This window comes from Dreissena polymorpha, chromosome 7 (assembly GCF_020536995.1).
Source record: "Dreissena polymorpha isolate Duluth1 chromosome 7, UMN_Dpol_1.0, whole genome shotgun sequence".
Taxonomy (NCBI): Eukaryota; Metazoa; Mollusca; class Bivalvia; order Myida; family Dreissenidae; genus Dreissena; species Dreissena polymorpha.
The window spans coordinates 38745091-38757365 of NC_068361.1; the positions used below are offsets into that span (position 1 = coordinate 38745091).

Sequence of the window (12275 nt, forward strand, 5' to 3'; positions counted from 1 at the left end):
AACATATTTTGTGCAATTTTGGTGTTGTTTGTAGATTTAGGGAGGGGGGGGGGGGGCATTTAAATATTGCTTTATTTGCCCATAATGTGCATGGCCATATATACTCACACCAAATTAAACAAAATACTTTGCTGTTTTAGTACATGTGCATTGTAATATCTATACGAGTATGTACAATTTGTATTCCTTTTTTTCAGATGGGGTTTTTTCATACACGGAGGCATCGATGGCTCCCCGCGGATGTGTGTTTTCCTCCACGCTACGACCAACAACAAGGCTACCACGATGACAAAAACCTTCATGACAGGCACCCAGCGCTATGGTGTCCCATCAAGAGTCCGGAGCGATCATGGACTGGAGAATACCGGGGTTGGGACGTTTATGATAGCGCATCGTGGACCTCGTCGGGGTTCTTTCATCACAGGAAGGAGCTTTCACAATCAGCGGATTGAACGCATTTGGCGTGACCTGTTTGCCAGTGCAACAAGCGTGTTTCACAGCTTGTTTACGTATCTTGAGGAGTCTGGACAGTTGGATGATTTGGCAAATCCAGTGCACATGTGGTGCCTTCATCACGTGTTTGTGCCTCGTGTCCAGCGAGCATTAGACATATTTCGTGAGGGCTGGAACTTTCAAAGGTTGAGTGGTGAAAGAGGTAGAACCCTCACACAGCTCTACATTGAGGGCATGATGCGCCAAGCTGGACAGGGTCATAAGGGCATCGACGACATGGTGTTCCGTGCTCCGGAGGAGGCCATCCAAGACCATGACGAATATGGCATTGACGATGAGGTCGAGGTAGCTCCCCGAGAAGACATGATCATCAATGTGTCAAATGTAGACTGTCCTCTGAACGAGCAGGGCTTCACAAGACTAGAACAAACTGTGAACATTGAAAGTGATCACCAGGGTGTGGATTGTTTCTTGGCATGTGTGGACTTCTGAAATTCTGTGTTGTGACCAAGATATGATAAACATGAAACTGTGTACATGCATGTCAGATAAAGATGTTTATATACTCATGTCGTGTTTCAGCTATCGTGGCCTAAAGCAAAATAACTTTCATAATAAGCTTAAAATTTTGTACAAAATTAAAGTTCTTAAAAGTGGAAATTATATAGATGTGTCTATTTCCCGAAACTTCACATTTTTGAAATAGTTTATGTTTCAAGGAAATCTTATCAATCAGTAGGAAAAAAAATAACCATGGCTGACAGAAAATTTGTTAAAAATGTAAAAAAATGTACAAAAAAATATAACAAAATATAGGAATAAAAGAGAACTAGATATAATTATCTGTCCATTTTATGAGTTAGTTGGGATATAGATACATGTATGCATATTAAACATCCTTTTATGAAAATAATTGATAAAGTAAGTGTCAAAAGGTAGCGTAAAGAGTCTCGAACATGGTCAGTTTTATTTTAAGAAGATTCAAGGACGATTATATGTATGTACACAAACATGTTTGTCAATGCATACCATGGCTTTAAAATCAATGTTCAAAGTTTGACCAACTTATCTTGCATAGTTTTTGAGATATGATGTCCTGAATTTAATCACTAAAACTGTGACTGGTGGGACAAAGTTACATATGAAGTATCATTTATTAGTGTAATGGAATTCTTATCTTTTATAGCATCATATATACTGTTCTATATGGCAGGAAATGACAGTAATCTTGTACATTACATTCTGAAAACTAAGACTTAGTATAAAAACGTAATATTATGTTGCACTTTCTACATAATGTATTGCCATTTGATAATTCAGTATTTTTTACTCAAAAGTACCTAGTAGATCTATATTTTTCATTATTTTATGCACGATGAAAACCAAAGTAGGAAGAAAAATAATTTCAGTTGAAATATTTAACAGTTTATTGTAGATATTGTTAAGAATTAATAAATACATAAATGTGACTGTTGGGACATGTTCAATTGCATTAAGACCATCATTTTGTGTGTATTTATGCATATTTTACACTACAATGTTATAAAATTAAAATAACAGAGGTTTGGGAATTATTTGGACCACAAAGTAATAATTTTTGGACCCACTAAAAGTTTGTGATCTGTGTATAGTACATCAGCCGTGACTGTTGCGACAAAAAGTTTCTAGAGTTAGTATGATGAATTTATAAACCTGAAAGGTCAAAGACCAGTCTTATTCTCTCAATGGCTGTTCAATGAACACAATGTCATGCATACTTATGTTTAGGGTGATGTTAAAGCAGACAAAGAGGCACTTTAAACAGCCGTCACTGTTGGGACAAAAACCGTGACTGCTGGGACACATATTCCATGCAATGTACAGTTGTTACTTGTCAGCATATTTGACTAAAAAATGTATACCTGTGCTAGGGTCTTGAGAATAAGTGAAGATAGCTTTTCATACAAATCTGATATCATCAAACAGTGAGAATTAGAAGAGACACACCATCAAGCTGTGACTGTGTAAGACAATGGTGCTTAACGTCTAGTGAAATAGATAGGTTACATACATTTTAAGACCGCCCTTATTGTTAATTTCATGCAATATGTAATGAAGGTATGAAAATGCTCTTTAAGACTCAATTGAGTACATTTTAAAAAAGAGGACCTGAAAGGCCCAAAGTCGCTCACCTGAGATTAAAAGGAACTGACCTGTTCTGTGAAGCCCAATATGTCATTAGAACATGTTCTTATCAACTTTCTTGACTAGTGAACATCCTGGCAGCCACGTTTTTCAACAGACCAGAACCATTTTCATACACATCCGAGATATCATTTCAACAAATATACTGACAAAGTTTCATGAAGATTCATAAGTCCATATCAGGAAAAATGCCCCGCTCACTGGTGGTCATGGTTTTCAAGCAACTGGAACCAATTTCGAACTTCAAAATATCATTGGGACAAATCTTCTGACAAAGTTTCATGACGATCGTACAATAAATATTGCTTCTATAGTGTTAACAGGGTTTTACTATAGCCATATAAGGAAAAATGCCACGCCCCCTTGGCGGCCATGTTTTTCCACCAACCGGAACCATTTTCGAACTCATCCAAGATATCATTGGGACAAATCATCTGACCAAGTTTCATGATGATCGGACAATAACTGTGGCCTCTAGAGTGTTAACAAGGTTTTACTAAAGCATGATATATAGCCATTTTAGCAAAAATGCCCTGTCCCCTGGTGGCCATGTTTTTTAAGCAACCGAAACCATTTTCGAACTCATCCAAGATATCATTAGGACAAATCTTCTGACCAAGTTTCATGAAGATAGGAAAATAAATGTGGCCTCTAGAGTGTTAACAAGGTTTGACTATAGCGATTTAAGGAAAAATGCCCCGCCCCCTGGCGGCCATGTTTTTCAACCAACAAGCATCATTTTTGAACTTGTCCATGATATTATTGGAAGGAATCTTCTGACCAAGTTTCATGAAGATCGGACAATAGATGTGGCCTCTAGAGTGTTAACAAGATTTTACTATAGACATATAGAGCCATATAAGGAAAAATGCCCCGCCCCTTGGCAGCCATGTTTTTCAAGCAAACGTAACCATTTTCAAACTCATACAAGATATCATTAAGACCAATCTTCTGACCAAATTTCATGAAGATTGGAAATAAATGTGGCCTCTAAAGTGTTCACAATGTTTTACTATAGCCCTATATAGCCATATTAGGAAAAATGCCCCGCCCCTTGGCAGCCATGTTTTTCAAGAAAACGTAAGTATTTTCAAACTCATCCAAGATATCATTGAGACCAATCTTCTGACCAAATTTCATGAAGATTGGACAATAAATGTGGCCTCTTGAGTGTTAACAAGGTTTTACTATAGACATATAAGGAAAACTGCCCCGCCCCCTGGCGGCCATGTTTTTTAATCACCGATCTGGACCATTTTCGAACTCATCCGAGATATCATTGAAACCAATGTTTTGACAAAGTTTCATGATGATTGGGAAAAATTGTGACTTCTAGAGTGTTCACAAGTTTTCTCTATAGCCATATAAGGAATACTGCCCCGCCCCCTGGCGGCCATGTTTTTCAATGGACCGGAACCATTTTTAAACTCAACCAACATATCATTTTGACAAACATTTTGACAAAGTTACATGAATATTGGGCATCAGATGTGACTTTTACAGAGTTCACAAGGTTTTTCTTTTTTTTTTACCTAGTGATCTAATTTTTTACCCAGCATGACCCAGTTTCGAACTCAGTCAAGGTATGAATGGGACAAATGTTCTGACCGAATTTTATGATGATCAGACAATAAATGTGGCCTCTAGAGTGTTCACAAGGCAAAATGTTGCCGACGCACGACGGACAAAAGGCGATCACAAAAGCTCACCATGAGCACGTTGTGCTCAGGTGAGCTAAAAACACCTAAAATAAGCAATTTTTTCTCTTGAAAATGACTTTCTGAGAAAGACAGATAGTCTTGCTACAGTATAAATACAAACATAATTTAATATGATACTATACTTTTTTTTACAAGCACTTCTTATTTACCAAAAAATAAATGTCACACAAAAATGGCATTTTTGCAAGTTTTGGCAACTTTTAAGTTTCCTAATTTCCAAGCAAGTCGGCCGATTAATCTGAAATTTTCAACACAGAAAGTGTTAAACCTTTTAAAATGAAAACATAATCAAATATATAATTGTAAAAAGAAACTCTTCTTAAACATGTTGTCTGTCCGTTAAACATTTCACACTTAATACTATAGTTCTTTCAAACAAAATGATATATGTTTGTATGAAGTTGATATCTTTAAATGTATGCTTCGGTCAGTTTGATGGACAGAAACATACACACAGATGATGGAGAAGTTATCCATATTTGTGACTTTTGTCGCAGCTACTATTGTAGCCGGTGACCCGAAAATCCTAGTGTTGAAATAAGTAACCTAACAATTTGTTAAGGCATATGATCTAAAAAAAAATATTTTTTAAAATAACTTGCACATTTTTGGGGCAATGCATGTATGTATTACCATATTCCATTAAAAAAGTTCAATACAATTTATTACATCACTTTTAAATACTAAACATTTGAGGAAAATAGTAACTTTTAAAACATATTGATAAATGATGGCTGAGAAGTCTTAAGCTTTAACAGAAGATTTTTTAAGCTCCAGTTAACATAACTAAATAATTATTACAAAATAATAAAAAATAAGGGTAGATATTATTTCCTCCCGTTTATATAAAGTTTTTGCATAACAAATAAAAATATACACACAAACATATTTGTATTTCTGTCTAACACAATAAATAGAATGGGGGCCTGTTTACAGATTTTGGCATGTATTGAAGTTTGCCATTAAATGGTTTATATTGATAAATGTAAAAATTGGATCCCAAATGCTCCAGTAAAAAAAAAAAAAAAAAAAAAAAAAAAAACAATGGACAAAATTGTCACAAAACCGGGTTTTCAAAAAATTATTATAACTAGAGAGCTTTGTCACAGACGTGACGTATAACCCCACATGCGGCTTTGACACAGAATATGTTTCATGCTGTCTTCACAAAACAATAAAAGCTTATTTATGGCGATTTTTAAGAATTATTAATCAATTATCATTTATGGCCATTTTGACCTTTGAACTCTTGATTTCTTTGGCATGACACGCCGTCCATTTACTGTGATAAATATTTATGTACAGAGTTATTTAAAAATATCACAATGAATGACATAGTTATGGCATGCACAAACTCATATATGGCCATTTGTGACTTTGGAACTGCAAGTGTGACCGTGACTTTGGAGATATCGACGCTATTCTTGAGCATGACACACGGTCCAACGATTGAGAACAAATGTTCCGAGTAATTTTAAAATCTCACAAGGAATGTCATAGTTATATTGCCCGGACAAGATCATTTATGGCCATTATTGACCTTTGAACTCACAGTGTGACCTTGATGTTGGAGATATCAACGTAATTCTTGCGCGTATTTGAAACAACTTTTTTAATCTATGTTTAGACAAAATTTCATGATGATTAGACAAAAATGTGTCTTCAAGAGTGTTCACTACTTTTTTAAATATATAAATATAAGGACCCCCCCCCCCCCAGTGGCCATGTTTTTTTACTGATCTGAACTTTTTTCGAACACAACCGTCGTTACAAATGTTCTGACCAAATTGCATCTAGATTGGACCAAATAAAGACTTCTACAGTGTTAACATGTTTTCACTGTATACATATAGAAAAAACTGCCCCGCCCCATGGCAGCCATGTTTTTTTACTGATCTAGACCATTTTTGATCTCGTTCAAGATATCAATGAAACCAATTTTTGACCAAGTTTCATGATGATTAGGTAAAAAATGTGACTTCAAGAGTGTCCACAAGGTTTCTCAATAGCCATATTAGGAATACTGCCCCGCCCCCTGGCCGCCATATTTTCAAGGGACTGGGACCATTTTTGAATTCAACCAACATATCACTAGACAAACAATTTCACAAAGTTACACGATGATTGGGAATCAAATGTGACTTCTACAGTGTTAACAAGGTTTTCTTTTCTTTGACCTTGAGACCAAGTTTTTGACCCGGCATGACCCAGTTTCGAACTCTCCTTTTTAGGATAGCTAAAAATACAACACAGTTGACAGTCTCCATAACATATAGACATGTCACATAGCACCAAATAATGATGAGTTAATTACACGCTCAGTGAAATACAACACAGGGTCCTCAACCATCGGCGTCGGATGCTTGAGAGTTACACAAAGTGCACATGTGTTAACCCTTTCCTCCAACCCAAACTCTATGTCAATGAGCTTGTGGAAACCCACAGCCGGGATTTCTGATGATCCCGTCATCCACATGAGGACATCATGTGGCTTCAGGGTAATCCCGTTGACGGTGGCCCCAATCACCCTTCGTCGCCTGAATAAATCTTACAAACTGCAGGCCAGTTTCACGGTCAGCCTCCCGGTTTATATCCTGACGGTACTTGAAGTTAAGCAAACCTCTGACATCAACAACGGTGACTGGAGGCTTCCCAACGCTGAAGAGACAGCACAGCTTCTCCTCCCTCACCAATGTCATCACATTGTGAGTTTGTAGACCTTGAATGATAATATCAAATTGATTTAATGCTACTAACAGTCATTTTATAGAGCTGTCAATCACACAGTTACATATCACAGTTTTATAACACATAGTGTCTAGACATATGCAGTTGATTCATAAAAAGCATGTACTTTAAAACGACCCAGTAATGAATATTATGCAATTTATTAAATCAATCAACCACACATCTTATATATTGGCACTAAAGGCAGTTTAATCAAAATGTTTGATTAAAAATGTTTGATTAATACATGAAAGCTTTTAGGTTTTTACCAGCACCAATTTCAGTATTTTTTATGTTTAATTGAAATTCACTTGTACAAATGTGTGTTTAATTTGAATTAAAATCAATCATCTATTGACTAGCCAGCTTACAAAAGGGCTTATTACATTTGGAGGAGCTTTATTACTTAATATAATAATTATATCTCATTACCTTCAATGAACTGGTCCAGTTCATCTCTGCAATCCAGGACCATGTTGCTCACAAGGGCGGACTGCAGGAGGGGGATGTGGTCTTTTTTTAATGAGTTACACGGGAGGATGAAGCCTGCTGCCTCTCGCTGGTCGTAAATGCTGAAATACAGCTCTTGTAACTCTCTGTCTGATGAGGCATGTATCATCTTAAATTATACGTCTTTATTATATGATCTATTTTACAAATATCTTGACTCAGATGGACTGCATTTAACTCATTTCAGCTCAAACAAATAAATTTGCATCAAGAATTGACTACTTCAAATTGTTATCCTCTATTTATCAAATTATGTTCAGCTATATTGCTTTTACTCATGCAAATAATATTTGCTATTTGGCTAGGGTGTGTGAGGTAAGTAAACTGTGTAACATTGCTCAGGGTTTTTCATTACATTTAATACATTTCTGTAACTGGCTGTAGTTCAGAATCAGAATTTCCAGAAAGTATTTGTTTTGGTCGGTACAAATGCTTGCTGAGTTCCCGCCAAAACAGATACTCGAGGCCTGGAAATTCTTGTCTGAGCCTACAACTAATGATATTTTTTCTTGCATTAATATTTAACAAGTAGTAAAATGGAATGATTTACAGCTGAAATGGAATATTTTAAATAGCTTTTATTATGGACACATATTCTTAGAAGCGTGGTATTATGACATCATTAATAGAAAGTGACAAAACACCATGACATTAATGTCGAGAACAATGTTCTGATGTAATTTAAATGTTTTAATTGCTTACGAGTCAACCTCCATCCCCCTGTGCCAGACAGGTTTTCCCAGCATGAATGAAGGCAGTGGAATTCTCAGTCAGATATGCAAGAATCATAGGTCTTTAACACATATTATAATATTTACCTTTTCAAGTGTTTCTACCATCTCTGGATTGAGGTCATTTGGATTCACACCATTGGTTCTGATGTCGAGGATCTTCTTGACCACACAGTCAGCAAACACAGGCAGACCTGGACCATCTTGGAGAATGGACAGAGCCACCAGCTGGCCAAGGTGGAACAAGGTGTTTTTCTCACGCTCCACATAGTTCTTCCTGAATGTGAGGCGCCCAGGAGAACCTGAAACACCAAAAACGAATAATAAATTTGAATACAAATAAGGGCATTTACTCATCATAGTTATCTATAATTTCTGAAAATGTCCCCTTTGGTAGCACAAAATGCATCCAAGAAATAGAATTAATAACAGACCCAGTTCGATTGGGTCTGTTCATGTGTGGTTATGGAGAATGCATCACCACTCACGCCCGTAAGCACCGGTTTACAAGCTATTCTACATTAACAATAATGTGTACATTATTTAATTCCATATGACCTGAAAAAAAACCAACTAAATCAACAGGCCAAGCAATATAATTTCATTAATAATGTGACACAAACTTTAATTTGTAAACTGAATTTGAGTTCAGTATTTCTTGCATTACACTTTTATGGATTTTTAACTTTTGACTTTCAATGACAGCTTGATATTTTATGCATTATTTACATGCCAACAACAAAACTCGTCTATAGGATATATACAAAGAATACTACAATAAAAATTACTTGTTCATTTGGCAGACACTATAAGGTTCCTAATCTAGATGATAAGCTTTACCTGATGTCAGCGCTGAATGGCTGAACTGGTATACAAGGAGGGAAAAGAATTCGCGACGGAGACCACCGAGATCAACACCCGCCTCACCGATGAACTTGATCTGGAGTTTGCTGCTGAGGTCATCTTGTGAGTACCGTATGGTGCCTAGGGCGTCTTTCATGACATGGTTTCGTCTTACCTCCAGGAGCATAGGGATTGTAATGGGACCGGTGATGCACGTACTGGCTAGTTGTTGGAGCCGCTCTCTAGCATTATCTGTTATACCGCTAGGTCTGCAGAAACATACTTTTTACTTAAATAATATTCAAATTCTCAAATAACGTTACATTTTAATCAAAATAGCAATTTCTATTTTTACAAGGATCTGGTAAATTTCAAAATACAACAAATCAGATATTCAATCGATTGACCATTAATGAAACTGCCCCCATCTGTTTATTCACGCTGCTATCAAATAATTGTTTCGCTATCGGCTATGAACGATACTGTAAATGGGCAAGAATAGAAGGATTAACAGTGACATGGTTCCACAGATGTGTAGTAGACAGGGGATATGTAAAACTAACTGTACACACATAACAAGTGGCGGTCTTCTTATCGACAGACCGTGTAAAGTATTTCCATACTTCCGAACCGGCTGGTGGCATTTTCAGACTTAAATTATAACCCTTATCACAAAATAATTGTTCTGAAGTTTTCTAACAAAAAATTATATCATTTGAGAAATTCGAGTAATTGACATATTTTAATGTCTGTTCAATCTGTTATCATAGATGCTAAAATATTATTCGCTAGTAAATTGAAACCCTCAATTGGCACCTAATTGACAAACAACAGTTTGTGCCCTTTCTTAGAGTAAGAGTGTAATGCATTGCGTAATTTGAGTAATTCACACATTTTAATGGCTGTTCATACTGTGATCACAAAAATTTAATTATTATTCACCAGTCAATTAAAGCCGTTAATTGGCACCCAATTAACAAACAACAATTCGGGGCCTTTCTTAGTGTGTGTATATTGCATTGTGCAACCAATGCTGATACGGGCCGTGTTATCAGTTTGACACGAAGAACTTCACAGCAAACACGTTAATCCCAAATCTTTTAGGTTGCCAATTAGTAAGCCGCTTGCAGGTCATTACATATTAGGGCAATAACGTTTGACCTAATTGCGAATATGCTCATATCAGTTCTGTTATTAGAATACTGACCATTCAATCGCATATTAGAATAATGGTATAATTTTGCCATCCCTAGTTTAAATTCTGGCTTGTTTTGTCCATTTGCGTAGCAGCTCGTACATAAATATAATTAATCTGCTTTCTTTTAAAATTGATTGCCGCCTAGTGTTTATTCTACCACAAGGATATGAAAAAAAGCAGAAGCCTCATAGAAAAATCATGAATTTTAAAACAATGTCTTTTATCAAAACACTTCATTTCAAACAGAAAGATTATTTAAGATATAATGCATAATATATCATGCACATCAAAACTCATATGCTCTTACAGAATGGCTTGTGCTGTTTGAACAGCAGGGATGAACTCATTCAGAACGGCTGATGACTGGTTGGCTGTCTGGTCATCAGGCTGGTCCTTGTCTCTGTAAGGGAAAGGTCAATTTTTTAATACTTAAAGTATTACATGGAAGCTTGTGATGCTGATTCTTGACATAAAAGCAAAGAGTAAGATCACATGCCATCTGACCACTGTTGGTTATTAAACATTATTACCTAATGACCAATGCGTAACTTACAGTAACTGTAATTGTAACTTAAGAAAAAGGATCTTTATAAACAAATGAGCCACTTTTCAAAACACTTTAGTACTGATCACTTACCTGGCTATGTCAAAGACAGTCTGTTGACGTCGAAAGAGAACCGTGGGTGTCCCAGCAGGCTCATATAGGGAATCACTCTGTGCATTCTGTAAAAGAAATATGTTTGTTAAGAAATACTCTATACTTAAAGTGTTATGACCTTATAGTGACGGACCAGTCTGCCCATACTTATAAGGGACCAATCCAAAACACTCAGGTCTGCTATATGTTTGGGCTGACTGGGAGGTCACTTAAAGGGCTAGGTCTGAAGTGGTGTATCCTATTTCTTATATTATACCCCATCTTATTTTTGTGCAACTTATTTGTAAATTTACAGATTTTGTATGGAGATATCAATTTTTGTTAACACATGTGCAGTGCCATCAACGATACGCTTTACTTAAACAGTGCTTGGTACTATGCTGATTTATGGCCCCCTGTTATTCATATAATTGTGCAAAGAAGGAATATATTGATGATGTGTAAGCCATAGTTTTGTTGTTGTTATACACAATCATGCCTATTTTACACTAAATGCAAGAGATTATCAAAGCAGCATTCATAGATAACGAAGGCATTGCATCGCTATCCTAAAACAACTATCAAACAGGATCAAAGGAAGATATGAGCAAAATGCAAACAGACTTTTATGATCTGAACTAGTGACTGATATGATTGGACCTAGTGACCTAATTTATTTATTTTTTAATCAAATATGATCCATTTACAAAATCAGCCTAGAATTGATTGATAAACGACCAATTTTCATTAAAATCAGGAAGTAAATGTAACCTCTAGTGTAATATTTATTATTATTACGCCAGATGTTAGCTTGGATCAGTTTGTGCTTCAAACTAACCTGAATTTCTGGAACGTCAATCTGTAAATCATAGTCAATCTCAACAGCTGGTGTAGTCGTGAGGGCTGGCGTTGACAGGATGGCTGGCGTTGACATGATGGCTGGCATTGACGGGATGGCTTGCGAAGTCGTGTCGGCTGGTGTTGACAGGATGTCTGGCATAGTCGTGACAGCTGGCATTGATGGGATGTCTGGCGTAGTCATGATGGCTGGCGTTTACGGGATGGCTGGCGTAGTCCTGACTGCTGGTGTTGACAGGATGGCTGGTGTAAGCTTTACGGTTGGCATTGAGGCGGATGATGTAGGAGCAGTTATCTGGGGACCAATACAGTAGTCTGGTAGGACCCAGAGTCTCACAAAGCCACACGATTTGGTATCTGCTTTCAGCTCTTGAAGAGACTTTTCCCTTGGAATCAACTCCAACTTGCATCGT

At 36.6% G+C, this 12275-nt stretch overlaps 1 protein-coding gene across 1 annotated transcript; it reads right to left on the reverse strand.

Annotated features, from left to right (window-relative positions):
- Nucleotides 1-1875: 1875 nt before the first annotated feature.
- LOC127838943 (uncharacterized) lies at nucleotides 1876-12274 on the reverse strand. The gene is made up of 7 exons (XM_052367076.1): nucleotides 11843-12274; nucleotides 11005-11090; nucleotides 10675-10767; nucleotides 9167-9438; nucleotides 8414-8628; nucleotides 7518-7704; nucleotides 1876-7077 (listed from the first exon to the last, which is right to left on the reverse strand). Exons 1-7 carry the CDS (start codon nucleotides 12044-12046, stop codon nucleotides 6842-6844), a joined length of 1293 nt encoding a protein of 430 aa, XP_052223036.1. The 5' UTR covers nucleotides 12047-12274; the 3' UTR covers nucleotides 1876-6841.
- Between the last annotated feature and the right edge of the window lies 1 nt (nucleotide 12275).

Excerpts from the sequence above, each read along its gene's own strand:
- LOC127838943 (XM_052367076.1), bottom strand. The coding sequence starts at position 12,046 with ATGACTACGCCAGACATCCCATCAATGCCAGCTGTCACGACTATGCCA. Across the intron at positions 10,768-11,004 it reads ACTGTCTTTGACATAGCCAG|AGACAAGGACCAGCCTGATG; the intron begins GTAAGTGATCAG and ends TTTCCCTTACAG. Across the intron at positions 8,629-9,166 it reads CCATTCAGCGCTGACATCAG|GTTCTCCTGGGCGCCTCACA; the intron begins GTAAAGCTTATC and ends TTGGTGTTTCAG.